Source organism: Labrus bergylta, chromosome 3, assembly GCF_963930695.1.
Source record: "Labrus bergylta chromosome 3, fLabBer1.1, whole genome shotgun sequence".
Lineage (NCBI taxonomy): Eukaryota > Metazoa > Chordata > Actinopteri > Labriformes > Labridae > Labrus > Labrus bergylta.
In genome coordinates, this window is record NC_089197.1 from 18,309,167 (window position 1) to 18,336,591 (window position 27,425).

The window sequence follows — 27,425 nt, forward strand, 5'->3', positions numbered from 1 at the left end:
ACAACATTCAGGGCAAGTTCTTATGTAAGTGTCTAACTTATTAAATAAATGCAGGATTTAGCATTTCACCTGAGGAATGTACATTGTACTGCATAATGTGCAAGCATATTTGAGACATCAGATTACATTTTTAGTTTTTTTGGGTAAGGTCAACTTATTAGGACAGCTGTAGAGAGATGGGAAATGTTGGAGGGAGAGAGTGGGGGATGACATGCAGCCAAGGGCTGAGGTCAGATTCCAACCCATGGCCACTGTGAGGAGGACTAACAGGGCAAGGCAATGCACACCCCTTCTAGCCCACATGTACAAATAAATGAATAAATAAATAAATCCCAAACTATTAAATGTTTCAGATGCATTTTTTTTTATTGCCATTTGCAGTTGGTTGGACTTAAATTGAATTAAAAAACGTATGGACAATATTTCTACTGCACTTTTATCTACAGTAATAATTTCGGTAATGCAACATACTTTGGCACTATATTTTATCCTTTTAATTGTTTGTAGCTTATCATACATTCGTATAGGCTATCTGTTACAAATGTGTTTTTTTTTTCATTTCTTTCGTGATGCATCCTCGCCTTGTGTAACGGGCAATACAAATAACAATTGTGTTGGTTAGGCTCTAAAAGAACATCTCTTGCCTTGCTGTATACCTGTGAACAGTTCTCTGTGAGGCTGTCACTTTGAGCACAGTGTAGTACACCAGAAGGCCGCCAGGGGGGCAATGAGATACTATTACCACTCGGTTCCTCTCGGTTCCACTCGGTTTCCCCTCGTTTCAGAAAGTTTGCTAGAAGTGTTTGAGTGGGCGGATACCTCCCTATCCTCTTCACCCAATAAGCAGAACTTGGAAAGTGATGGAAAGTTTGTGGTGAAAGTGTCTGCTCACAACCTGGATGACAATTAGCGGAGAACTTTCGCCGGTGAGCAGCTGCGCACAGAACAGGTGACTAAACAAACCGGAAACTTGACAACAACAAAATGTTTCTGTCTATATCAATTTTTAAGTTGTTTTCATGTTTAAGGAATTAACTTTTCATAATGCTATAAGTTAAGCGATGGTTTATGTCATGTTCATGGCTTTCGTGCTCTGTACGAGGTAGATAAAAGTTGTGTCTTTCGCTCTTCTGTTAGAGTCGTCTCTTTGCTTGCTCAGGAGATTGAAGATGGAGTGGCGCCAGCAGACAAGTGTCAGCTGTGCAGACGCCTTCAACGAGGCTCAACGCTGGATTGAGGTATAGACTTCTCTTTCATCTTTTTTAAATACTTTTACAGCATCAGAAGTGTGCAGCTACTCTTCTGATTTGAATGTGCAAGCAGCCATGAAGATTTAGTCCCCCTAATTAACTCCCTGTGGAGAAATGTTTCCTGTTAGCAAGGCAGTCATTTCAGCCATGAAAGATCACTTGTCCATTGTTTGTATCATTTGGACTTTCCCTTGTTAGTAACAGCTGCTATAAGAGGACTTTAACTGAGGCACATTTACAGACTTATCTTGAGTTGAAATGCAAAGTGTACCTTGATAAGACTCAGGTGAGTGTTTGCCTCCGAACACAGCCTCCGAACACTTTGTGAGAATCTTTTGTGGTTTGCAGATAAAACGTGATTTGACTGCAGGCAGCTTCACAGGGGGAATGCACATGGAGGACAGGCAGATAGCCTATAATTAGGTGATGTTTTAAATTAAACACAACACCTTTGTGTTGGTTTCTTTAGTGACTGTCCCCTCGTGTGTCTTGCTCTGACAAGTCAGTTCCCTGCACATATGCTGTGGTTAATGTGATCAGTGCATGGTGTAGGCAGGTTGTTCTATGCACACACTGTGGAGGATGTGGTTTTTATAGAAAATGCTGTTTCTATGTTCCTCATGTCCAAACATTGTAGAAGTTGTAATCCTTAAATCATAACCAGTGAGTTCAACTTGCACACTTTGAGAGCTGCATGTTGACCAACTCTAAATGGGACCATTAATGTCGATTGTGTCTGAGTGGATCATTATGAGAATTCTGTCCAGAGCTCTCTTGGCGGTGAGCCCGTGCCAATTTTACTCGTCTATTTTCCTGCACTGACGGATGAAAGGTTGGCTGAACACTGATGAGGTCTGTTTGTGTTGGGGTGGTAAACAATGCTGGATGCTTTTAAGGTAATGCTAAATGGTGTCATAAACTCTTTCCTGTGCCAAGCAACATAGTAAATGTGTTAGCACTAATATCCACTGTTACAGATTGCAGAATAATACGCTTCTGTTGGCCTGTATGAAAGCATCCAGAAATGGTTGCTGTTTATCATCAGCTGCAGCAATCCCATGTAAATGTTTTCTCATTGCCCGTTTCACTGGAGGAGTAATAGAAATGAATTTGCCTCTTTTACATCATGTAAACAGGCTATTTAGTTTTGGGATGCAATAGGAGCTAAACAGTCCAATTCTTTCTAAAAACAATACCATCTCCTGGGATGAGTTTGACCTCTTAAATGTGGTGTGGTTTCACTTAATTTAAAACATTGCTACAGCAATATGTATTTCCTTTATTGATGAATGTGCCAGTTCAAAATCAAAATAGTGAAAAAATACTGGCTTTGATTTTTGGTTGCCGGAGGTGAGGTCTCTATAAAGATGTTTGGGTTTGACATGTTCGCATATTGTTTTTTGTTTGATATATTTGTTTATTTAATAGGGACATATGCAATGAGCATTGTTTCATATGTAAAATACAAAGTTGATGCCATGCACATACAGGTTACTGGCGGTGGCTTATTTTCAACCCCTGTCCCTGTTCCTGTTTAGGATTTTGGGATTAAAACAGAGGCGTGAGACTTAAAGAAATACAGAAATAGTGATGCTATTCAGTCATTATAATGTTATACAAATCTAAAATAGCACCTACAAATTTGAACATGTTTATCATTTATCTCTTTCTAATCAATCTCTATACTAAAATTTTCATTCACTTATTTTTTTTATTGAAAAACACATTGACACTGTTCGATCATAGTTCAAGGTCAGATGTGAAGCCCATGTGACACATAGACGTTCCTTTTGAGAGAATATCTGTCGCCATCTAAAGGGATTTTTGCAGGCACGTATGTAACTGTGTCACCTGCATACATTTGGCAGCTGACTGTTTTTCAGATGTCAGGTAAATCATTTATATATAAACTGAAAAGTAAGGGCCCTGAAATTGAACCTAGTGGAATTCCCATTCGGCAAGATTGGACAGATGACTAGGCCTATAGAATTTTATTCTTACACATTGCTCTCTGCATTCACGATAAGATCGAAACCAAGCTTTTGCTTTGTTTTTAAATTTCTTTGTGTGAGAATTTCAATGTTCACAGTATCAAAGTCCAAAAATAAGTTTACCCTTCAACAACTGCCTTCATTAGAATACTGTTTCATAGTTTTGGTAAGGCAACAGGTCGCCAACTCTGTTGAGTACGTTGGTCTAAAATAAATGTAAATAAAGATCTGGTCAGGTGCTCGAGCCTTAGGCATTTGGGTTATAATTACTGTTTTCCAGTCATGTGGGAATTAATTACTTCTGATGGATACGTTGACCACACGTGTTACTGATGTTAAAAGAGGAGAACTGTGTTGATGTTTTCGTTTTTAAACAAAAAAAGGTATCCAAGCCAAAAAATACCCTTTTTGATTTGCCAGATTGTCTTAATTGCATGATAACTTTAACAGTCTCACTTTGATCTTCCTCTTTAATATAGAATGAGGCTGGGTGTCTTTTTTTCTATCTGTTAACTAAACAGGTTGACAAGTTGCTTCCTTTTTTTAGAATAAGGAAAAACTTTATGAAGTGTAAAAACAAAGTTGAACGCTGAACATAATATTGTAGACTTTTAGAAGCCAGAAACAGCAAATGTTTGTGGCATCTGTGCTTTAAAAAAATGGTTAAAGAGAGTTTTCTATTATCGAAGTAGCTGAAAAAGGGTTGATTGAGTTATGATTGATTGCATCACCTGTAAGTTTCATTAAAAAAAATGTAAGCTACATTGTAGATATGAATGGCCTATAATATAGGCATCATTATACTTCCAGTATCTGATTCTTTCAGCTTTGATAAACTCTCATAACATATTAAGCTTGCTGGAGAAGTTATACCCATAGACACTTGGTAGAAATCCATTGAGTCTGTGGCTTCAGAGGAAGCGGTCGTTTATTGAAATGACCAATTAAAGTTTTGTTTCTGTAAAACAGACAATATCCTGACCACATGATTGTGTTTTATTGTGCTAACCTGGCAGTGCATTGTTTGTCTGATTCCACTGAGAATCATTTGCTCCATGCCCGCTGCCCAGATCTACCAAGAACGTATTGTGATGGTGGATTCCTGGGAGGACTAATTAGTGAGAAGAATAGCCTTTTGGGGCCCTCTGTTCGTTGTGGAGCCGAACCTTAATGGCCCCATTTTTATGGCCTCGTTACACAGCCTGCTTGCCTTGTGCTTGCCTCTGTCATGTTAATTCATTTAGGTGTTGTATTCTTTGATTTGACCAAAAACATATTTTCAATTGTTTAGTGGGAATGTTTGCCAACATACTGTATACTCTTTAAAGGCCCATTATTTTGCTTGATGGATATTTTGTGTTTATTTTTTACAGAGATCATTTAAACCTTGTCTTTATGAAGTTTTGGGGCAATTTTTAAGGAGTGTGAGATAAATCCTAAAAGTGACCAGCGCATTTACAGCTCAGAATACAGAATTTTGTCACTGATTAAAACCAGATTCCCCCCATACTGACAATTGGGGAAGTAACCTAGTTTTGGTCATTAATCAGCAGGACTGATGCCATGATTAAGTTTTTATGTGAGGTGTTCACAGCTCCAGCTCAGAAAAAAATCAAACGTCTGTTCTTTCCAAGTTTGACCACAACAGAGAGGAGGTGAAGAAGCAGCCGATGACAGTGAATGTCATAGCACTGAGGCTAACATTAGCTAGCATGGTGCTCTTGACAGAAAACTGAAGTACAATCTTAAGTAAAGTTTTTGCTAAAGAAAATAAAATTCAAATGGCCTACCAAAAAATTCTAACAGTGTATTCTTTTTTTAGGAAGTGACTGGAAAATCGTTTGGTAGCAACAACTTCCGTGCTGCCTTAGAGAATGGAGTCCTGCTTTGCGAGTGAGTATTGATGCTCAAACTTGAATGTTTGGTGTTTTTTGGGCTTCAATGGAAGATTATTGACTTCAAGCTTCATTTCCATTACAAGAGAGTATAGTAAGGCTTTTTCAACCAGGCTTTTTTTTTTTTTTAGCTTGATGCTTATAAAATGTGGTAAATAACAAAATCTGAGGAATCAGAATAAATAGATACCCTCACATAAGAATTTTGTATCATCATCAATGGATTGTTAAGAAGTAAAAAGCCCAGAAGTCTAGTAATGAAAGTCAACTTCAAGCTGTTTGTTTTTGGCGATCATAATTGTTCACACTCATGTTGAATTTTCTTTTTTTTATATTTCCTTTTTATTTAACAAAGGTTTGCTTAAAGCCATACTCTGTTTTCATATAGTTTTTTGTTGGGGCCCTAGTTTTATCAATGTATTATGTAGATTCTCAAATATGTGTTTCATAAAGATGGATGTATCCTTTTTGTTATAGCTTGATTAACCAGTTGAAACCAGGGATCATTAAGAGGGTAAACAGGCTTTCTACTCCCATTGCTGGCCTGGTGAGTGTTTTTAAACTGCTTAATGTGTGTGAGACAGTACATGGTTTTTTTTTTTACAGTAACATAAGAAAATAAAACGGCACCTAGTTACCAGGAAGCCTTGACACATTTTGTGGTTTCCTGCGTAAGGCAGTGAGAGACAGAGTTGCCACAGTTTGAATGATCTTCAAACTGCCTTTCAGAGCGACAATCCAACATCTGAATATGTAAAGGTTTTTTTTTTTTATTGGTTATGAATGCAAATGCTGACTTTTATTCCGACTTCAGGCCGTGTTTGGATGGCGCCATCCAAGTATAATTGCCTAAACTGCCCCAAGCAAGGGCAGGTAAAGATCAATTGCAGCTTCCCATTAGAGGGCGATAGACATTCTCCAACAGAGACTAGAGTGTATTTGATGGTGGGGTGTGAGATACAGCAGAGATTCTGCGTTTATGTGACAGCCTACAGGACCACACCGGTTGTTTTGCATGTTTTAGCCTATTAAATGTGAAATTAATTTACTTAACATTACTGTTGATGTTTATTAAAAGACTACATTGATTTTCTACCCTTCAAGTTGCAATTTGAATAAGTAGAGACTGAACATGCTGTTTGTAGAACCCTTAACTTCCTTTAATTTGCAGTAAGTATATTGTCTTTGCATGGTATTTATAATTTCAGCTTTAAAGGTGCTTGTACACGCAACATTCAAACTGGGCCCCTCCTTCTGGGCTCATTGCCTCCAGAAACAAACACTCAATGCAGGACATAGTGTGTACGTTTACTGCTTGTACCTACACTGCAAGCTAGCACAAGCTAAACACCGGTGTCTGGCACCTGTCTGTCTGCAGGTGAAAACCAACCTGATGTTCACCCTCATTTTGGAACAAGCTTTATCCACGTAGCGTTCCTTCTCACTGTGAAAATGTTTTCTCTTCTTTGCCGCTACTTACCTGTCTGCTATATTCACCAGTGTGAATCATGTCCAATCGCTGAATTGTATCCCCTCCTCATCTACGGCTTTTATTGCTTAGAGGAAACACACCAGCCTAGAAACGTCCTGAGACAACAAAAACAAAGAAAATGTGAAAATGTTCATTACATTTAATGAATTAAACAAAAAGCTTCATGTTACAGTTTGAGTCTATAAACAGATTTTAATGGAACATTTAAAATGAATTCTGCAGGTCATCATAAAAATACCCCATTCATTTAATTTCAGTGATTCCATATCCAATGTTTGGACACAATGTTTTTTTTTTCATGTTCAAAGCTGTCGAATTCCTTCATTTTTCATCATACTTATAGATGATTGATAAAAATTAGTCTCAATAGAAATAGTCTCTGGTCTTATTTTGTTCTTTGTGGTTATCTTCAGGATAATGTGAGTGTCTTTCTAAAAGCCTGTGGGAAACTGGGACTGAATGTCTCTCAGTTGTTTCATCCAGGAGACCTGCAGGACCTGTCCAGTCGTGCAACAGTCAGGTGGGCTTTACTCTCATATTTCTGGGTGCTGTTACGCTGATAGTATGTGCTTAGCAAACGTAAAGCCTTTTCAACTTTCACCTGTTTTATCATCAGTTGAAAAATATATTGAAATTCACTTTTATAAAGTGAAACATTTGGTTTCGGCTGTTCTGGGACATTTAACACTAAATGTTTTATTCATGGCAATACCTGTGCTCCAAAAGGTGTTCAGTTTTGGATGACTTTCACAGCTGCTTTGCATTTATAAAGATATTAACATTGGCTGACAAGCTGCTGATTCAAATGAGTTGACTGCTGGCTCTGTATTATTCTGATAAGCAGATGATTAGTTGCGTTTTGCAAATGAAATAGCTGAAATGTCACTTTATGATTCCCTCCCACTAACAGCTCTATCTGTTTTACACAACAAATAGCATGTTGGTTTAATAATATGCTCTGTCCCTCTGTAAATTACAGTTTAAAGTGATATTAACTTCTGTTTTCCTCATGTGTTTTAGACGAGATGAAAGCAACAGAAGACTCAAAAATGTAAGTTGAGAAGAAAGATTCCTCATTTATTTTCCTCCTTAACAGTTTTAATTTTCATTCATCATTCCGAAGGCTTTAAAAACGAAACGTAAACTTTGTCCTACCCCACTTAAACCTAGTAAGTCCCCTAAACACCGGCACAAAATGTACCTCCATGTCAGACCAGGTCCAAGGATCTGTACAGGTTCCAGCCCCAGATCCAGATATTGGAAAAACCCACCAGCAGCCAGAAGCAGGGTGATGATGGTCTTGGGTGTTATTTACTGATTGAGTTTGGGGTTCACTTAAAATCTGGCTTTAAACCCCAGAAAGTGTGTGTCCAAAATGTGGTCAACACTACGCCTTATACTGCATCTGTAAACTCATTGCCTCACATACTTTGTTTATGAGTTTTCTGTGTGTTGAACATGTGAGTACTGTGACTGTGTACACGCCTGTGTGCACTGCTGGTATTTAGCATGTTCCGAAGCTGATGAGTTTATCGAGGAAGCCTCATTTGAATCACACAATAGCTGACAACTTGGACCCAGTAATGAGGCTGCTCATCAGAGCTCTCTTTCTTTGGAACGGGTGTTGCAAATTTTTTTTTTCCCATTTTACCAATTAGGGACAATTTGCATCCAATGAAATCCACCGTTTTTTTCCCCCGCCTCTGGAACAAGATCCACAAATAATTAAAACCAAGTTGCTCAATAATTTAAAATAATTGACAATCATTTGAAAGTTGTAAAGCAGAGCTGGGTGTTGTGTTGACAAACTTTATCACAACCTCAACAAAGTACACAATACCTTCACATTAACTGACACAGTCTGTATGTGGTTTTGTAAGCATGTTTGACTGTTCATATTCTACTGATTAAGTATTCTTCATTTCACAGTGAAGGAAGTCATTTGCTTTAAAAATGTCTCCAAAGAAAGAGTGTGGTCTTATTTCATCCATTGACTCTCTTGTGTTTCGTTTTTGGAGCCCAGTACATTGAAAGCCTTTCTAGGTCAGATTGAAAAGAAATATCGACGTCTAAGATTAAGCGAAGAATTCAGTAGTTTATGAGATGTTTTCTTTTGTTATGTCAGGAAATTGTATATTTCCTTAAACTTGTAAAAAAGCATTGTTTTTTTTCAGTACACACAGCGAATGGAATTGTTTTGAGCCCCCTCCTTTTTCAGTGTCTCTGGAAGTGAATATAGAGCGTCTTCAACCAGGCGCCTACTACATACTAATTTTAGGAATCTTTCAAATTCAGCCTCCTAAATATCAAGCATTTGAGTGATATGATTATTGTTGGCAGCATCTGATGGGGGATTTTCAGGGTTGTCTTGATAATTTTCTAAGAATAAAATAATGACTTTTAATAAGATTAACCTATGACGATCTGTTGCATGCTGTGTAATTATTTCCTTGGCATCATGCAGATGTTAAGCTTTTAGAAAACAATAACAACCTCCTGTCCCTGTGCTTACACTGCCTGACTAACATAAAAGGTTTAATCTCAGGCTGAACAAATGAGGGTAAACCAGGACACATCTTGGCGTCAATGGTTTAATCAAGTTTAATAGCTAACAAAAATGCAGTCAGTGGAAGACTCCATATAATGAATCTATGTATGATCGAGTGAAAACCCAATATTAAACTTTACTTATGTTATAGAGATTCTATACAGCTGGAATAAGGCGAGAACTCTGAGACAATTCCACTATTCAGTGAATGATTTCTATTGACCTGTAAGCTTCCTGCAGACACTGATCAAACAGAATGGGAAAACTCATACAAACGCATTTGTTACCTCTCAAAGTTCTTGTCCTTTCATCGAGGTAGCATTATGCCGTTAAATATTTGGTCAATTCCATCATCTCTTAAGACCCTGCATGGATTTTTTTTTGTATCGGCTGCTCAGTGATGACTTTCTTAAATTACAAATGGAGCAGCAGCAGAGAGGAGTCTAAATTTCTCTATCAGGGGAAAACTGCGCTTCAAGGCAAATGTGAAGTAAAAATGTCAGATGGAGGCCGACATTTCACAATCTGTTACTCTCCATCTTTACTATCAGTCGTGAGTTTAAGGATCTGTTGTGTTTTCTTTGTAGAGGTCTCTGAAAATTTCATCCCTAGACCAGCTACAATTAATTGTGGTGATGCTGGGGGACAGTTTCATGACCTGTAACACATGAAAAAGAAAAAACAAACATTCCTTATTTGTGTTTAAGGATGATTTATAAAAAGGTTAGCCTGCTACTAGCATGGCTCTCATTACTTCACTCTGGTCAAGAAAGCATTGAATAGATTGCCATGATATTTTGAACAGAGATGACTGGATGTGACCATCATAAACATTTTTTTTTTGCCTGCTGATGTTTTAAGGTTTTTGTATTTTAATCGGGGTCATCATTTCAACATGATTTTGTAAATTCCTTGATTTTTTTCCTGCATTAGTTGAAAGGAATGTTGTCTTCCCTGCTATGGTTATCTCTGGTTTGGAGTTTCTGTTTTGTTGAGGATGAGCTTGTAGAGGTTCGGGTTATTCATGTTGTTCCATAACTATGCCTAAACAAAAATATGATTAAATGAAACAAAAACTACACATTCCATCTGGCATATTTTACTTTGATTTCTTTTGTCAATCCCTTCCTAGGTTCTGATAACTATCTTCTGGTTGGGTCGTAAGGCTCACTTAGACGCTCTCTACAGCGGTCCCCAGCTTAACTTGAAGGCCTTTGAAGGACTCTTGGGGTTGGCCTTGTCCAAGGTAAGCTGGGCTTCTGGTCTTTTAACACAGTTGTAGTCCTTTCTTGTTCTTACTTACAGTAACATTGCCCTCCAAATCCAGGCTCTAGATGAGGGCGGTAATGTGTTTGTGAAAGACAGCGGGTACAGAGACGGCTGGGACCAGGACAAGGAGGAGTACCCGCATAAGAGGCTAAGCTATAAGATGAATCACTGTGTGGACAGCATCGACTCTCTGGAGTCCAGAGTTCTTCGCCCAAACTGTGAAGGTACATTTCCACTCTGCATACTGTCTTCTTTAACTTAATAAGGTGTGCTTAACAAACCACCTGGAGTGTGCTTCCCTTTTCGTTGGAGTCTAAAGATTCTGCACTGCAGCTTTCAGATCACTTGGTCATCATGAGCAATCTCATCATATTGGCCAATATTGACACCTGTTGTCCTTTTCTAATTAACACAATCTTGATGCTGTGCACGTTTCGATATGTTTCTCACTTGTCCAAGCTCACCACACATTATTGTATTGATTTCATACAAAGGCATCATTTCCACTCCAAATACATTGTTTTCCTGAACTCTATCAGCTTATGTAAATCAGAAAAACTAAAAACAAAAACAAAAGCAGACATATTTTTGGCAAACATTCATTTGGTGACGACTTCAGTCAAATCTGTTATATCCAGTACTTTGTCAATCTGAATAGATTTTCTTGGATCAACATCATTCTGGAAACTGCTGATCTGCTGACTCACTCTGTCATTAGTCTGCTCTCTGGCGTGCTCGGTTTCAGAGCACGTCAGTGACAAATTGGAGTAAGTTCAACACTGTGGTGATGGAAGAGTCGTGAAATATTTGACACATTGCCCACGAGAGGCTCGTCTACTTGAACACCCAGTCGTCCACTGAAGAGCTTGCTCTGCTCTGCTCTGCTCTGCTCTGTTCTGAGAGTTTTAAAGTCCATTTTTCTCTCAAGTTTTTCTCTCCTTGTTCGCTTAACTTGTTTCTTTTCTGTTGATCATTAATCACTTTTTTTTTTTTTTTGACATCTCAAGGTTGTGGAAGTGACGCAGAGGCCGAGCAGGTGTTCAAGATGGAGACCACACAGCCCTCGACCCAGCAAAACAAAGGTCATGTCCCTCCAGTGCTGCTACAGAGAAAACAAGGACAGGAAGAAAATGGAGTACTCTCCAGGTACTGCTAATGTATCTCCTTTGAACACAGCGTTCACTTGCTGCTACTAACTCACTCGTCCATAGCTGCTGAAGGACTGAGCGAATTTTGTTTGGTATGTTTATTTAACCCTTTGTTTCCTCACTCAAATTAAAAATGTTCTTCTTCTTTTTTGCACATACTTAATGCAAATGATCCCTCTCTATGCTGCTATTTGTTCACTTCTATCTTTAGTTTCTGGATATTAGAAGCACAATAGGTTTACTTAGTCAAACTAGACTGAGCAGCTGAGTGATATCTTTATAAAGTAATGATCATGATCAACAGTATCAAAGGTCTTTTTAATTGGGACCGTGGCTGCTAGGTTGTTTTTATGAATATACTTACATACTTCAATGAGTAGTGTTGAGTAAATAGTTTTTTTTTTTTTATTGCCTGCAGCTGGACCTAAACTATTACTCATTCTGTCTGGGACATTGAAGACCCATTGGCCTCCTCTGAAAAAGTGTGTTTGTTGTGCCACTCTTTATCCAGTTGTCCTTTATTTACCATGGTAACATAACTCTGAAGACTGTGTCAGGGTCTGTTTGGCAGCAGTACTTCAACCGCCCCAACAAGCGTTCACTCCTGGTCGGTGCTTGACAAATTGCACTGTCTTTTTATTTTCATTAGTAGATGTATGTGCAGTATTTGATGAATAAGTCTGAGGTGTCTGCAAGCTTTGATCTCATTCTACTAATTCAACATGGAGCTGCCGTGTGAAGAACTTTGGATGTCAGTGCTCTGATAATGCTCATCCATACTACCCCACTACTCATCTGCTTGGAAAATGAGAAGTGCCAAGTAACCATAACCTTATTTTCATAACTCAGCAATTCCTCTTAAAACGTTTGCCTTTCAACGTTTTGAAGCAACTTTTGTGCGATCAAAAACAGTTTCTGAGACACTTTGTATAACCCTCCCAAAGGGATGTAAACAGGTGTGGGTGTACCACTCTCTGCCACAGCACTGAAGATGCCCCTATCTCTCCTCCACCTCCCCTTACTGTGACTCCTGTTTGTGCCGTTGATGAAGATCTTTTCCTGTATGTCTCGTGCGAGGAAGACTCAGAGGATGATTACACCGACGCGGATCCGGTCCTAGATGACCTGTATTTACGACGAGTACAACAGACACTTCATCAGACTTCTACCAACCCGGACTTTGACCGCTTCTTACCACGATATTGGACACCTGAAGAGGAGACTCACGTGCGCACGATCTACCTCGGCTCCCAGAAAAGACCCTGGTATCATAAAATGCAAAGATTAAGGTGTGTTTGCTGCTTTTACTTATTTATGATGCAAGGCAGAGAAACATTTAAAACTCTCATAAAACAAGTACAAGGCAAAACTAATCCTGCAGGTTTCTAATTTTGAAAATTCTTAACGAGCGAACAATGTTGATGCATTATTTAACAGCAAGTCATGGTTTAGTCTAAATTATGCCTCCTATAGTTTAAATCTAATAAACCTTTTGTTTGTGATGGTACAATAACCTCTATTTGACATAATGGCAGGTGGTTTTATATCTTCTGTTGTATATTGTTTTCTTAAGAGCATTACAAAGTCAATTATAGTTTGCCAGTCAAAATGAGAAAGCTTGCGCTAACATGAGCTAACCTCGCAAAATCACAAAACCTTAAGTTCTTTGTCCTGTTACTTGGAAGGCATTTTGTTTCCAGTGTTAATTTTGTTTTACTCACTTTCTGCATTTCCTGTTGCCTCTCTCAATGACTGCAGCCATAAAGCTTTGGGTTCTTCTGAGCAAGAGTTTGACTGTGACATCATTTCCTGGCTTGTGACGTCTGACAGAGAATGAAACATCTCAGCCGCATCTGGACAGCCTCAGAACGATGTCTTAGAAACATTCCTGTCCTGTCCTGAAGATCCAGACCTGGAGCAGATTAATGCACACACCACACACCACACACCACACACCACACATCACACACACACACTTCATGTTGTGCAGACTGTTGACGGGAGCTTGTACAGATTTCCTCTTTTTTTGCAATGATAGAGTGAACCTGTCTTTGTTGCGTTTGCAAAATTTTAATCCATCAGCAAACAAAATAATTTGATTAAGATGTGCAAATATTGCTCTCTATATCCAATATATGTTTTATGACACTACTTAAACTATATATATTTTTTAACTCTTACTCACTAATTATCTGGCAGTTACTGGCATGATGATGTGAGGACTTTTACAGCACCATGCTGAGTGACTCACTTCATGAGTTGTGTCGTACTTTAATAACCATAACAGGATCATGGTATTTATATCACCAGTTTCCCATGTTCTCTTCTTTGTGAAAATGGTTTTGATATGTAAAAATAAAGTGTGTCACATTGGATTCAATAAAGTGACTTAAATACTGTTCAGCATTAATGCATTGATTCTGCCAAGGTCTTGTGTGTACAGCAGGTATGTGATTGATTGCATATGATGTATATCTGGTCATCATCTTCATGTGGTTTATGGATTTTGGTTACTTTTATTTATAGCAACATTGTGTTCATCAGTCTTTGTTTTTTTTCTGATTGTGTAGAGCATATCAAATCCAGGTCAAACCTGAGAGATCATTTCAGGTCAACCCTGGCTGGATTTGGTAAGTCCTAAAGTTTTGGTTCGATCATCGGCGCAACATTTTCTGAGGCTGCTTTCTTGCTGCTTCATCTTCTGCTTTTGTTGAGCTCACATACAGAGGAAATTGGGCGGCAAACATAACTTGCCTTTTCATGGAGCACTTTGTGTACCTCCCACTATTCATTTCTTGGCAGAGACATGCCAGTAGAATTTATGACAAACTACAGGATTGTTTGTCAGCACAGTCCTGGTTCCTCCCATCAAGTGATGTCACAGTTTTGATTTACCATCTGCTAACGGCAGCTGTAAGTTACTTGAATGTCACATCTCTTTTGCCCAGCGCAGTGCTATTACCTGTTAAAATTCATGGCTGCTGTGTTATCCAGACAGCAACATCTGTTGCTATTTGTACTGCTGCGTTACTTCACTTGCATGCTCCTCTCTGCTCGCACTTTGCTACCGATTCTGTTGTTTGGATGCAGAATGTGCCGTGCTGCAGCTGTAAATACTGGGACATGCCGGCCTGTCATCTAGAATGTGTCAGTTTAAAATGACATGTTTGTGTGATTGCATTTCTGCCATTTATCATTTCTGCTACTGCTCTTATTCTTGTAAAACCTTTGACTTCAGTCTTTTAAATGTCATCTTCTTTTACTCTGATCTATTATTTATCATCATTTCCTTCTTTGATTCTCTCTGTACCAGGAGCAAATCACTGACTGACATCCCAATGGTGTACCCTGTGCGGAAAGTTCCTGCTGGTCACACCATTTATGATGATGTGTACCAAGATGCCGGCATGGCACAGGAGTGGAATCACGACAACAAACACAAGTGTAGCGTGGCTGCCAAGGACAGTGAAGCTCAGTGGCAGGATGTAAGTCTTAATGTTAACAAAAGACAACAGCAACAAAACTGTTTTGAGAAAGACAAGGTCTGATTTGTAGCATTTTGTGATTATGCTTCAAAGCTCCCTGTGTTGTTTAACTGTAAAGTTTTCCCTGGTGTGGTGGAATGTAAGACGCTCAAACTATGCTTTTTTCAAAGTTGGGATTGAAAGTTAATCTTGAGCTACACATTATTTGTAATATCCCATAATATTTAGCCAATTGTCTCTTTTAATACCGTTTTAATATTCAATATTGACTTTACATTGCTTTTTTTATACAAAGTACTAGTACTTTGAGTAAAAAGTAAAAGTATTAGGTTATTAACTTGTTACAGGACCTGACAAAGTGGAAGAACCGTCGCAGGAGCTCTAAGTCTGAACCCCGCAGAAAGTCCCTGGACAGGGAGCATGTCATAAAGCAGATGGCTTATGGGGACGGCAGAATCTTTGACAGAAATGGAGCACAAGAAGGACGGCTGAAGAGGTAGCTCATACTACAAATGTAACAAAAATCATTTAACAATCTGAACAAAATCTTTTGTTGTCACCAAGAATTAAAATAAAGTTTTGTATGGATAGCCGCTGAGCTGGCTTGATAACTGTTTGGTATGCCACGGTGAACTCCTGTAATATGACACATGCCCTCCCCCCCTCATCTTTCTGCTTCCTTTTATTACATCTCCTCTTCTTTCCTTACACGCTAATTTCCCAGAGACCAACAGTCACCACGCAGGCATATCTCTGCCCCCCGTCCTTACTCCACCTCTCCTCCATTGAAATCAGCAAGCTTTGATCTGAAGCCACGTACTCGTGCTCTGCTGGCCCGTAGCTACGCCACAGAGACACCTTACAGCCCCACGGCTCCACTTAGTCCCCATATCTCAACCCGCTCTCCGGTAAGTCTACAGTTTTGTTTCTGAGTAACCTCCATGATCTTTATTCACATCACTGGGCATATTTACTAAGTATACTTGTGATGAAAATACCGATATAAGTAATTACAGCAAATATTCAGGCACAGATCCTGTATAGCATCTGTAGAATAATTATTTGTTTAACGTAATAAAATAAAAGCCAGTTTCAACTTCTTTTAGGGGGCATCCGTTGGATCCATGCCCGCCTCTGATGGGATCATTTTGGGAGAGGAGACTCACTTTGCCTCCCTGGCTTCAGATGGAGCAGGAGTTACCACACCTTCTCCAGACTGTCCTTTCAGCTCCCAGACCCCCATCAGAGCCCAGGGCTGTCTGGATCCTTTCGAACCCACTGCTGAATCCGCCCAGTCAGAAAATGTCTTCACAAACCAAATCTCCACGCTGATCACAACTCTACAGTCGAGCAAGTCCACAGAGTCGCCCAGCAACAGGGTTACATCTTGCGTTGACCCAAAAGTTACAACTCTTCGCCCTGATGCAGTTCATCAGCCAGGTATTGATCATCTGGTGGACTTGACACATCAAAACCACAAGTCCCACGAAGACACCCAGAAGGAATCTTGTGAACCAGCTGTGCAGCAAGGCCGAGGCCAACAGTCTTCAGGCAGCTACAAGTACTTTTCCAGAGCTGGGTCGTGGTCTGGCTCAGCAAGCCTTCCTCGTGGTTACAGGAGATCTGAGGGCTCAACTCGTCTCTCATCTGCAATCACAGCCAGACCCTTTGGGAGCAAGCAGTCCAGGGTGTCCTCACTGTCCAGACTGAGTAATGTAAGTTTAGGGCTGAAGCACTGGTGCTCTTTGATTCTAGTAGAGTTAAACCAAATGGTCTCCTCACAGTTAGTCATGAGTGAATAAAACAACTCTTGTCTACGGAAGGGCTGACTGAAATTTCAGTAAACCTGTAAGCCTGCTTAAAAAGGGAATGCATTGTAAATTTGGTGAACATTACTCATGGGTAGTATGTAGTAAATGTATTGTTGCATTACTTGCAGATGTGGGGTAATACAGATTTGTCGTGGGCAGTGTCCGTGTGAACTTCTAAAATGAACTACTGAGCCCATTATCACCAAGTCCAATCAGATGGCTCAGATATGTTTTGTATGTGTTACAGGTTGCTTTCACTATGACATGCTTTCATGCAAGTATACATTGAAGAATTAGCTATTACTGTAAACATTTTGAGATAAACCTACAACACTGTGTGACGGAATATACATTAGCAACAATCTGTATGCAACAGTCCATACCCATAATTCATTCAAACTTTGCAGCCTAGTTTGCATCCAACTTGAAATGTGACAGATTATTTTATTTTTTTTCATAAATATCTCTCTCTGATAGAGATGGAGAGATAAATAGGGGATATGGAACTTGAAGTTCTGCAGAGTTTCACAATCGTTTGAGCTTTTAGAATAGGAGGAGGAACCACCTGCAGATCTTTATCGTACAGTCAAGATGGTACAGTATCTGGCTTCATGGACGTATAAGTGTGCATCTGGCTCTTTTAATTAATATATTTTTTTTGTGGGGGGATGTCCATAGGAGTGTGTGTTATCATTGTTATCTTGGATCAACCTTCCTCATAAATAATGAAATAGCTGCTGCACCATTGTGAAGAGTGTTAACTCAATGCAAGGTTACACATTTTCATATTCACAAAGCTGTGTGACTATAGATGTTCTGTACAAGTCTTACAGTGACGTTTCAATGCTGAAATATAAATAGTGCAATCAGATGTCACTTTACTGCCACTCTGAGCATTTGTTGTTTTGTCCTTCTCTAGGTAGACAACAACCAGGGTCTGCAGTTGAAATGTGAGACAGAGGAATATCCCGCTGAATCGTCACTTAAAAGACAGACTGCAACCATCCATCTGAAGAGTCCGTTCCAGGCTGCCATCTTACTGAAGAAAGAGAAACAGGGCCAACAGAATGGTAAAGATCAGGGGGAGGAGGTAAAGGGTGTCACTCTTTCAAGCCAGACCTCCTTCCAGGCCCACGGCTATCACCATCAGCCCTCCAGCCAAAACCTGCTACTACCGCAGCCTTATTCAAACCTGCAGGCCCACCACAACAAAAATTCCACCCTTCCTACTTATGAAGCTCTGGACCAATCACAGGTATAATGTATTTTCAGGACTCATGGGTGGACGTTATGCATATATTGAAGCACATGTTAAAGGTTAAAATTATCTTTGGACAGTTTGAATATTTTTAATCAAACTTTCCTTTCGGGATTATGAAACAGAATCGTCTTTCAGTCAGGGATGGTGCTGGTTGAGGACTAAATTAGCCACCGCTAGCTGAGAAAAATGTGCTGATGTTGTGCATGTTTTGCCTGTGTTTTCAGTAGTAGTAGTAGTAGTTTAAAGCTATTTCACCAGAAGCATATTTTTTTAGTTATTTATTATTTATTATATTTACTTTTTTTTTACATCAGAGATGATTGTTAGATTTTTTCATTATGTTTTAGTACATTTTATTGAAAGGCTTTTCTTCAAAGTATTACATTTAAACCTCTTACAAAAAAAAAACGCATAGGATGACATTTATATCAGGTTCACTGTGATGATTGGACTATTGTGTTTGTTGTGTATGTAATAACCTGGCCCCTCTATGTGTCACTATTTGTGTAGCAGGCCTCTGAAGTATTTAGTTTCTGGGACGCGTAGGACATTGGATCACAGGGTGTCAGCTTTACATGTGTGTGTGTGTGTGTGTGTTTGTGTGTGTGTTTCAGGTGGCTCACAGTGACATGAGAGTGAGCCTTACTCTTAAACCCAACAGTAGACCAGACTTTGGTTTCCAGACTCACTGGGACTCTACTGGGGTGAGGGTCAAATTAATTCAGCCAGGTAAGACTTTTAGATTTATTTAACTGTTGTTCACTGTAGTTTCTCATTAACATCACATTTAACGTTAGGTCACCATGTTTGTTTTGAGAAATATAAAGTAATATAAGGACATTTTGATTAAAGAGACTGCATTTGTATGTGCAATGTGCTCTCAGGTTTTTTTTGTAGGGAAATGTATTCAAACATCCTGCACTTAGAAACAGATCAGTGACATTTACACATATGACAGAGAAACCTTGCACAAATTTTAAACAACCAAAACGCAAACAATAATGCTAAAACACAAGAAAGCCTCTCATGTGGCTGGAGGTCGGTTAAAAAAAAAATGCTGAAGGAAAAAAGTTCCTGAATCTGCACATTGACCATGTATGTATTAAACTAAAAACTGCTCTACAAAATGTAGCCATTGATTTTGAACTCCGTCATGAATATTTAATTAGATGTTAGAAGATGTCTTACTTACTCGCTGCTATGTAGATTCGGTTTACTGGCCTCATTTTCAGCTAATGACAGCAACCTTGTCCTCAATACTCCAGCTTGTTTCTCAGCTCTTGTTAAAAAAATATTTTTTGAAGCCGCTTCCTTTTTTTTGTCTTTCTGGTTTTATGCTACACTGTCATCTTTCTACATTTTCATGACACCTGTCCCCCCTCCTCCTCAGGCAGTCCGGCGGAGCTGTGCCAGCTGTGTGTGAACGATGAGATCGTGGCTGTTAATGGCATTGCAGTGGCACACATGAACTACACCCACTGGAAGGATAAAATGACGTCTTCCCTGCAGACCGGCAGTCTGACTATGGACATACGGCGCTATGGCAACAAAGGTAAGATAATGAGGAAAAGAGAAGATTTTTTTTTTGGTAACGTTGTGAAATTATTTGCTATAATTGAACCTCTAACTTTTTACCTGCGGGCACAAATATTGGTTCACAGTGTGGCCTCAGTTCATGAGTGGTTATTTTCATTAGACTGGAGCACCAGTGAGGAGAGTCATCACAACCAGCCAGGCCAGAGCAGGATGACCCTCAATCTAACCGCTTCAGCTCCCGTTCTGATAGGTTACCCTGATCACCATGCCAACAGTGGTGCCTCTACAGACACCACAGTGAAAGTGTCAAAATCCAATTGGCAGAGCGACAATGTGAGCAAACGTTTAAGCCACTTATTATCCTCAGTTCAAAAATAGAAGCAAATAGCTCTTCTCCTGCAGCATCATGATAAGTGGTGCTCATCAGGTGAATCTTGGTGTTCTTTCACCTGCCCAGGTTATGCAGGGTAAAGGCATGAACGGAGAGCTTGCTGACAACAACAGGACAGCCAGAACTAAAGGTAATAACAGGCATGAAGTCTGTAACGGCAACAATCGAGATAAACACCTGTAACTCTTCACATGAAGTTTGTTCTGATGTACTTCCTCACCCTATCCGACCTTCCTCTTCATTTAGATAATAATAATGCTATAAAGAAAAATCAGAGACGCAGGGCTGAATTTTTCAGACAGAAAGGTAAAATTCCTGTTTAAGCTTGAACCTTTTATGTACAGCAGCTTTGGGGGCTGGGGCTTGGCTTGGTTTAGCTGCTAAATAAAAGCATTCAAAAGATTGATGTAAGTAAAGGACTTACGTAAGCATTTTAATCAAAGAAGGGGACCTGGAAAAAAATGAACTAAATATATAATCTGTTCTTGTTGAAGCATTCCACAAATGACTGTTCAATATATATCTTATTCTTAATTTAAGATTAACTGAGGCAATACAACATTGCAGGTCTTTGGTGAACACAGATCTGACAGCAATCATTGTGTTTACAACATACAGTGTGCATCAAATTCTCCTTTTACTGAAGTATTAGATGTTCTATGTGTTAATGGGATGTGGCTGGATTATGATGCTGCTGTCCTTTGCAGTTGTTAATAAATCTGATGCATGTCCTACTTCAATGGCTTCTCTCTTCAGGCTCTGCAGGATTCAGCTCATGGGTTTACTTGTGTGGTAAAAGTTTGCACTGTGTGGTGTTTTCTTATTTTGGCTGTACTTTGGGATGCATGCTGTTGTCTAAAATAATAATTTTTTTTTTTTTGTGTGGAGCATTTTCACCAAAAAGACGAAGCAGATTTGCTGTGATGCAGTTTGTGAAACCGTTTACACCCACTTTAAAATTCCAAGCTTAAGCCTTTGCTAAACCATGTCTTTTCAAGTGTGTATATGTAGTATTGTGAAGCTGGGGATACATTAGACATATTTGCTGATTTACATAGAGATCTGCTGATTCTGATATCAGGACTAAAGATTAAATCCTAAATACTCTCATCTACTCAGCTATGTGGGCCACCTTACATTTTATAGTTGTGATCAAAGACTAATTATAAAGATACATTATTCTTGTTCAGTCAAGGGTTATGACCAGATATTGCTGCAGGCCTGAAACTGAGATAACTTTGTATTGTTATTTTGCTTATTTGCCTCTGCCCAAAAATAATGTTTTTTGTTTATTTCTAAGAATTATTTTTGGGCTTCTTTCTGCCTTATTTTAAAGGACAGGATAGTGGATAGAGTAGGAAATCAGGTGGAGAGAGTAAGAAACGGTCATGCAGAAGAGTGGCTGAAAATTGGAGTCCAATCCTGGCATCCCCGCTTTGATGGCTACAGCCTCTTTAAAAATAAAAGGCCATATTTTGGCCTATAGTTAACATTGTTAAAACTTTATTTTTGTTGCAGGGTACACTGTTTACTTGCTGTAAGTCTTGTTTTCTATAACACAAGCGTGTAATGTAAACTGTATTAGCGGTACAGTTAATTTGTTGGCTAATGCCTGAGCAAACTTTGTTGTCAGATGCTGCAAAAGATCTGTCAGGGGTCAGAAATCAAAGTAAAATATGCACTGTTTGATCACTGCTTGTGTGAAAAGGTGCATACATACTGTATGTTTATATAGACACAAAATGCATGATGCATAAGTCATCCATTGTTTGAGCCAAAGCATTTCCATAATGCTTTATATTCTCGGTCTAATGTATCTCCAGCCGTTTTGTGATGAATGTGTAACCTTTAGACACAACTTCAATCTATTTTAGGAGATCGCCCGACGTATGTTTTCCAGTACTGACCTCCTCTTTTCTTCCTCAGGAGGTTCAGAATCTGCAATATCTGATGTAAGTTACCACCATCATTATTACTTAATCAAAGCGTGTTGAAACATAAGTTATCTGTGTGTGTCTTTATAGAGTTTGTGTACTGTGCTGTGATCTTGTTAGAATCTTTTTATCTATTTTTTTTTTGCATCACCAGCTCCAGGTGCCATCGCTCAGCCCCTCCTCGTCCAGCTGGTCATGGGACCATGAAGAAGATCGAAGGCGTCAGGAGAAGTGGCAGGAAGAACAGGAGCGCCTCCTACAGGTGAACAATCTTTTCACCAGCACAGAATTGCAAAAAAAGATAAGGACCTGAACATTATTTTTAATTTGAATCATCATCTAACATTTAAAGATGTGTGTGTTTTTTTTTTTTTTTTTTAAGGAGCAGTACCGGCGGGATCAGGAGAGGCTGGAGGCTGAGTGGCAGAAAGCACAACAAGATGCAGTGGGAGAGGTTTGCATGCAGATAGTTTCTGATGTCTTCATTTTTATGAATGGGTTAATGAAGCTTCTCCTGTATGGTCATTGCTTGTCTTGTATTTTATAATATGAAATAGTTTTTCCAGAGTATAAACGTTGTCTTACGGATATGCTAAGATTTCATGTTTTCCCAACATTGTGATGATGTCAGACTGGTTTAAGTCTGACTTTGTTTTTTGACAGTAATAAGATCAACAGACTACCTTTTTACTTTTACAGATAAATATAATGTTCGTTTTCTGGTCTTTCCTTTCCTCTCATGCAGTTTTGATATCCATATGACCCCAAATGAAAGTCCTGTCATATGATACATTGAAGTGCTTCCCATTGTTTCTACAAAACTTAATTTATTTCCTTTTTTGTGTATATGTAGAAGAGCACCTTTGCTGGTGGGATGACCAACGATAGTGAGAGCTTTTCCAGCACCCCGTTTCATGTGAACGGACTGACAAACAAAACCAGAGACGAGGAGCACAGCCCTGAGAAACATGACCTGAAAGAAGCAGGATCAAAGACTCAAAGTGATACACAAGGAGTGCAGAGGGACAGGATCAATGGACAAGCCTGGTAAATAAACTTTTCCTCCACTTGTTTTAAGTCAACATCAGCTCTTCTCCATCACTCCATCTGAGTGTAACAGTGTTTGTGTGTGGTGCATTTATTGCTTACATTTAAAAGCAACCTTTTTAAGCATTGATTTTATTTTTTTATTTTTTTTTTAACTTGTCTTGATCTTTTCTTCACTGCTGCTGGTGCTGAACTTGATGCGCTTCTTGCTGCTTTGTTCGTGTCATGCTGGTCATGCTGGTCATGCTGTTCATGCTGTTCATGCTGCACCTCAGGGCTGAGGACTTGTGTGGCTTTGCACAGCTGTCGCCTGCACACAGGTCAGAACACAACAAGCTCAAGTTTCCTTCTCAGTGTGACTCAGTCCTACAGTAGTTATCGTGTAAAAGTTATTTATATGCAGTATAGCTCTGGGCATAAAGGTCCAAGTTTAGTGTGTTTGTCTGCAAAGCTAAGCTACCAAAATATCGTTTGAATACTATCATTTAAAAATGATTTTAACCATGTGAAAGTGTCACCCACTTTGTAGCCAACATCGGCATGCAGCCTTGTCTGGTGCAGATCCTGAAATCCAAAGTATTCTCATTTTTGTGTGAAATAATTGGGAGCTTTTTTTGTAGGGCAAAGTCCTTGTCTACCCCTGTATTAGCTGGCACTCACAAACAGCCCGGAGGTAAGTTTGGTCAACCCCTCGCTGTAATGAAACTCTTCCCTTTTCTGGCGATGCAGTGTACTAGGCTAACCTCCCTTGCTTTGGTTGGTCCAGGTGAACAGAGGAAAAGCTTGGGACACTCTGTTTCTAAAGGTGAGAAAGAGAGACAGCAGATTTTGGAGGAGATGAAGAAGAGGAATCATCTTCTGACTGACAACAGCTGGATACGTCAGCGCAGCAGCAGCTTTTACAAGGAACCAGTCTATTTGGGTGTTCCTCTCAAGAGGTGGGTGCACCTGTACTATGTCCTCTTGGTGATGATGTTTTCTCCCTGTCTTTTTATTTTTCTTAAAAGAGTTAAAATGCAAAGCAAATGTGTTGTCTTCCCTGCAGATATGAGTCTCTGGACAACCTGGATACTTTCCGCCAGCCACCAATCTCTAGCACTACATTCAGTTACCCTCGTCCACACTCGGCTGCCTCGGGTTATGGTGCTCCCAGTAGGAACTCATCCTCCCGCTACAGCACTGGAGGTATACCATACCAGAGAAGCACAACGATTGAATCTGCTCATCAAGGAAGGTTGGTGATGATGCAACTATAAAGCCTGTTTCTCTTGTGCATGAGTGTTATTTTCTCTGTTTGATCATACATTCTGGCCTCACACTGTTGACGTGTGCTGCCTCAGGATCAGTGGCAGGAGGACTTGCAGTGTGTGTGAACGTCTCCTGGGTAGTGGGGCAGCCATGGTCATAGAGACCTTAAGTCTCTGCTTCCACCTTGCCTGTTTCCAGGTGAGAGGTCACTTCAGGTAAAGGTGCGGTCACAGTAGCTCCAAGCCCTACGAGTAACTGCTCTGTTCATCATTCCCATCTAAAGAGGGGCCTCCTATTTGGTGCACACTCTTCAGTTTTACATGTCAGACTTGGATAAGGCCGTATGTAGGTGGGTATTTTTTGAAACAGATGTTTTTGTCCTCTGTTTCAAAAAGTTCTCAAAAACATCTTCGCCCACATGAAAAGACAAAATGCAATGTTATGGCTGGCATGAGCATGCCATGTCAAAATCAATGTCCTTGATATGCTAATATTTTCTCACCATTCCTCTGCAATGACCATTTCATTTACAAAGTTGTCCATTCAAGCGCCTCTGGGGGACATTTAAATAGGGCTGAAGACTATTGTGACTGTACCTTTAAGTAAGGTCACAGAGTCTCACACCTGTAGTTAAATTAATCACAATCACATGTGCTCATAGGAATCTGCTTATAGGTTAACTTCTGCCACCTTTCCATGCCTCTATCTTTCCTACCTGTCTCTCTCCTCATGTGTATTTGGCTCCTGGCCTGGTGGACAGAAATTCTTGTTTGGTTGTTCGAGTGCTGTTTATCTTTCTGTTCACTGCATGTGATTGGTTAAGAGCAACACGCCCACCAGTTTGTCCCGCTTCACTTTTCAGATGCTCACTGTGAATATGTCACTGGCTGAGGATCCCCTGATTTAATTGACTTGGCTTCATTAGCATGTAGATGTAACAGTCGCTTCTTCAACCCTCCGCTCTGTATGTGTTGCATGCGCACAAAGCACTCATCAAATATTTATAGATTGTAAGTGTTGTTAATGCAAAAACAACGCTCATTTCAGTGCTTTGGTTTCACATATTCTGCTGAGGTGATTTAGACACAAAGGCCCACGCTGCAGGTCAGCTTTGTCTTGAACAATCCTCAAATGTTTTCTCAACTCTCCCTCCTCTCAGTGCGTGGGCTGCCAGCGACACCTCGGAGGAACCGAAACTGGAGTCCAGGTTCGAGTCCGAAACAGGAAGCCCTTCTGTGAGCCCTGCTATTTTCAACTCAAGTGTGAGTATTGTGGGACAATCAGTTAAACTTATTTTTTCAGACGGCATATCAAACGTCATAGTTTTAATTATTTATTTATGGTTTATTGGATAGGGACACATACAATATACATGAACAAACTGAACTCAGCCCATCCAATGCAGGTATCATAGTATTTTTAGCGGATGCTAATTTGCAACACCTGTCCCTGTCTCTAACCTCCTCAGATTGTCGATTGTCGTTTGACTAAAACAGACTGAATTTGGATTGGGCTGTACTAATGCCCATGATATTTAACTTTGAATAGCAAATCAAATTCTATTATTGATGATCTTTTATTCAACTTTTAGCCCCTTGTGCCCCCTCCATGTGAGCAACTCACCTCCCTCAGGATTACTGAGTAGCACCAGAATCAGGGTGAATTTCAGCCAGAAAAAACTGCAAGAACACGGAGTGATATCATCCACACAGCCAAGGCACGATTTTTATGTCCTACAATAACAAGTTGTGAACTCTATGATGTGGTATAAAATGTTGTCGTGTGGATCCACGGGTTAATAATACTCTTGACTTCTGTTCTTTTAAATATAGTTAATATAGTACTTAGTGTGTCTGTCCTTTCTTCTGCTAATGTGTTTTCAGTCAAATTTAATATATGAAATAAAGTAATGAAATGATTAGTGTTTGATAAATAATGTTATTTTTCCGTTATAATTAGTTTGATATTTTCCTAATAGCCTTTTACAGATATCAGATAATCGGCATTAATGTAACACCTGTTTGGAGGCACCTTTTTAACCTTCTGTACTGAAGCACTTTCTTCTTTGTTCTAATCTCACTAAGTGCACTCTGGGATTAATAAGTGGTCTGTCAAACACATGTATCTCTAACATTAAAAATGACCTTTAATACAATGTTAATTGAATAAAGTACACAGAGTTTTATCCAAAGGGGTTGTTTCATTTGTTTACCACATGGTGGCATCATTTGTCTCTGAATTCAAAGTCATTAAAATAAGGATATTTTGGACCTACATCTGAGTCACATTGTTCAAGATCACACAACTTTTTCAAATGTTTATGCTGTGTGTTTCAACAGAACTGAAGTACAGGTACTCTGCAGCATTTATGAATGTGATTATTTCAGATGAATGTTTTTTTATGCATTTTGCCTTTATTTTGATAGGATAGTAGATAGAGTGGGGAATGACATGTCAGACTTGAACCCAGGCCGCCCGCTTGGAGGACTATAGCCTCCGTACATGAGGTGCGCCCAAACAGTTAGGCCATCAGCAACCCCATTTATATGATTATTATTATAAGTATGAATTAACCTTAAATTAAAATTAAAATAATGCAACATTTACAGTATCTGAAATAAAGAATGTGTGCTGTGAGTACTTTCCCTCTTGTAAACTCTTGAAAATAAAATACTTGAAAACTTGTGAATATTTTCAAAGGTTTTAAGGAGTATCTAATTTCTCTTCTTTATCTGACTCTACTGTAGACCTGTTTGTTGGACCGTATGTCTGGTTAAACAAAGAGCGTTTTATCATGAAATACTCCCATCGACTATCGTTGTGTTGTGAGTCTGTTTCTTGTGAACGTTGTCCAGATCTGACCACTTTAGAGTCTAACTCTGACATCGGTTACTCATGGAAGATTTACCTGCTTTTATAAACTTCTCCATCAGTTCACTACACTTCATAATAATTTTGCTCATCACGTTTAAAGGATTTTGTTTCATTTTATTCCGATTTTAAACCACTGAAGCACTTCAGGTCTTTTTTTCCTCCTGCATTTATAGACACTACACCAGTTACCACGAAAAAAGCTTGTTAGTAGGCTGTTTTTTCTCATGAGGAAAATTATCCTTTAA

At 39.3% G+C, this 27,425-nt stretch overlaps 1 protein-coding gene across 8 annotated transcripts; it reads left to right on the forward strand.

The window, feature by feature from the left end:
- Window positions 1-806: 806 nt before the first annotated feature.
- Window positions 807-26,491, forward strand: LOC109998114 (LIM domain only protein 7). Of its 8 annotated transcripts, none has more exons than XM_065952856.1 (31): window positions 807-949; window positions 1,160-1,238; window positions 5,064-5,134; window positions 5,614-5,683; window positions 7,042-7,148; window positions 7,649-7,679; window positions 10,309-10,422; window positions 10,504-10,669; window positions 11,453-11,591; window positions 14,164-14,223; window positions 14,907-15,078; window positions 15,426-15,574; window positions 15,803-15,986; window positions 16,185-16,793; window positions 17,809-18,144; window positions 18,765-18,879; window positions 19,541-19,702; window positions 19,847-20,019; window positions 20,144-20,207; window positions 20,324-20,383; window positions 22,004-22,029; window positions 22,166-22,273; window positions 22,394-22,465; window positions 22,865-23,058; window positions 23,334-23,378; window positions 23,679-23,731; window positions 23,825-23,996; window positions 24,104-24,292; window positions 24,399-24,504; window positions 25,466-25,568; window positions 25,898-26,491. In XM_065952856.1, the coding sequence occupies exons 1-31, from the start codon at window positions 900-902 to the stop codon at window positions 25,918-25,920; spliced, it is 4,002 nt and encodes a 1,333-aa protein (XP_065808928.1). In that variant the 5' UTR covers window positions 807-899; the 3' UTR covers window positions 25,921-26,491. The 8 variants fall into 8 exon arrangements, with proteins under 8 accessions (XP_065808928.1, XP_065808929.1, XP_020508503.2 ...); XM_065952857.1 differs by lacking the exon at window positions 20,324-20,383 and adding an exon at window positions 20,834-20,869; XM_020652849.3 differs by having other exon boundaries at window positions 813-949; window positions 1,138-1,238.
- The last annotated feature ends 934 nt before the right edge of the window (window positions 26,492-27,425 follow it).

What these genes read in the sequence shown, in the direction of transcription:
- LOC109998114 (XM_065952856.1), top strand. Translation starts at nt 900, where the DNA reads ATGACAATTAGCGGAGAACTTTCGCCGGTGAGCAGCTGCGCACAGAAC. An exon ending in TCTTCGCCCAAACTGTGAAG is followed by an intron (nt 10,670 to 11,452) that starts GTACATTTCCAC and finishes TGACATCTCAAG; the next exon opens with GTTGTGGAAGTGACGCAGAG. An exon ending in CACTGTCCAGACTGAGTAAT is followed by an intron (nt 16,794 to 17,808) that starts GTAAGTTTAGGG and finishes GTCCTTCTCTAG; the next exon opens with GTAGACAACAACCAGGGTCT.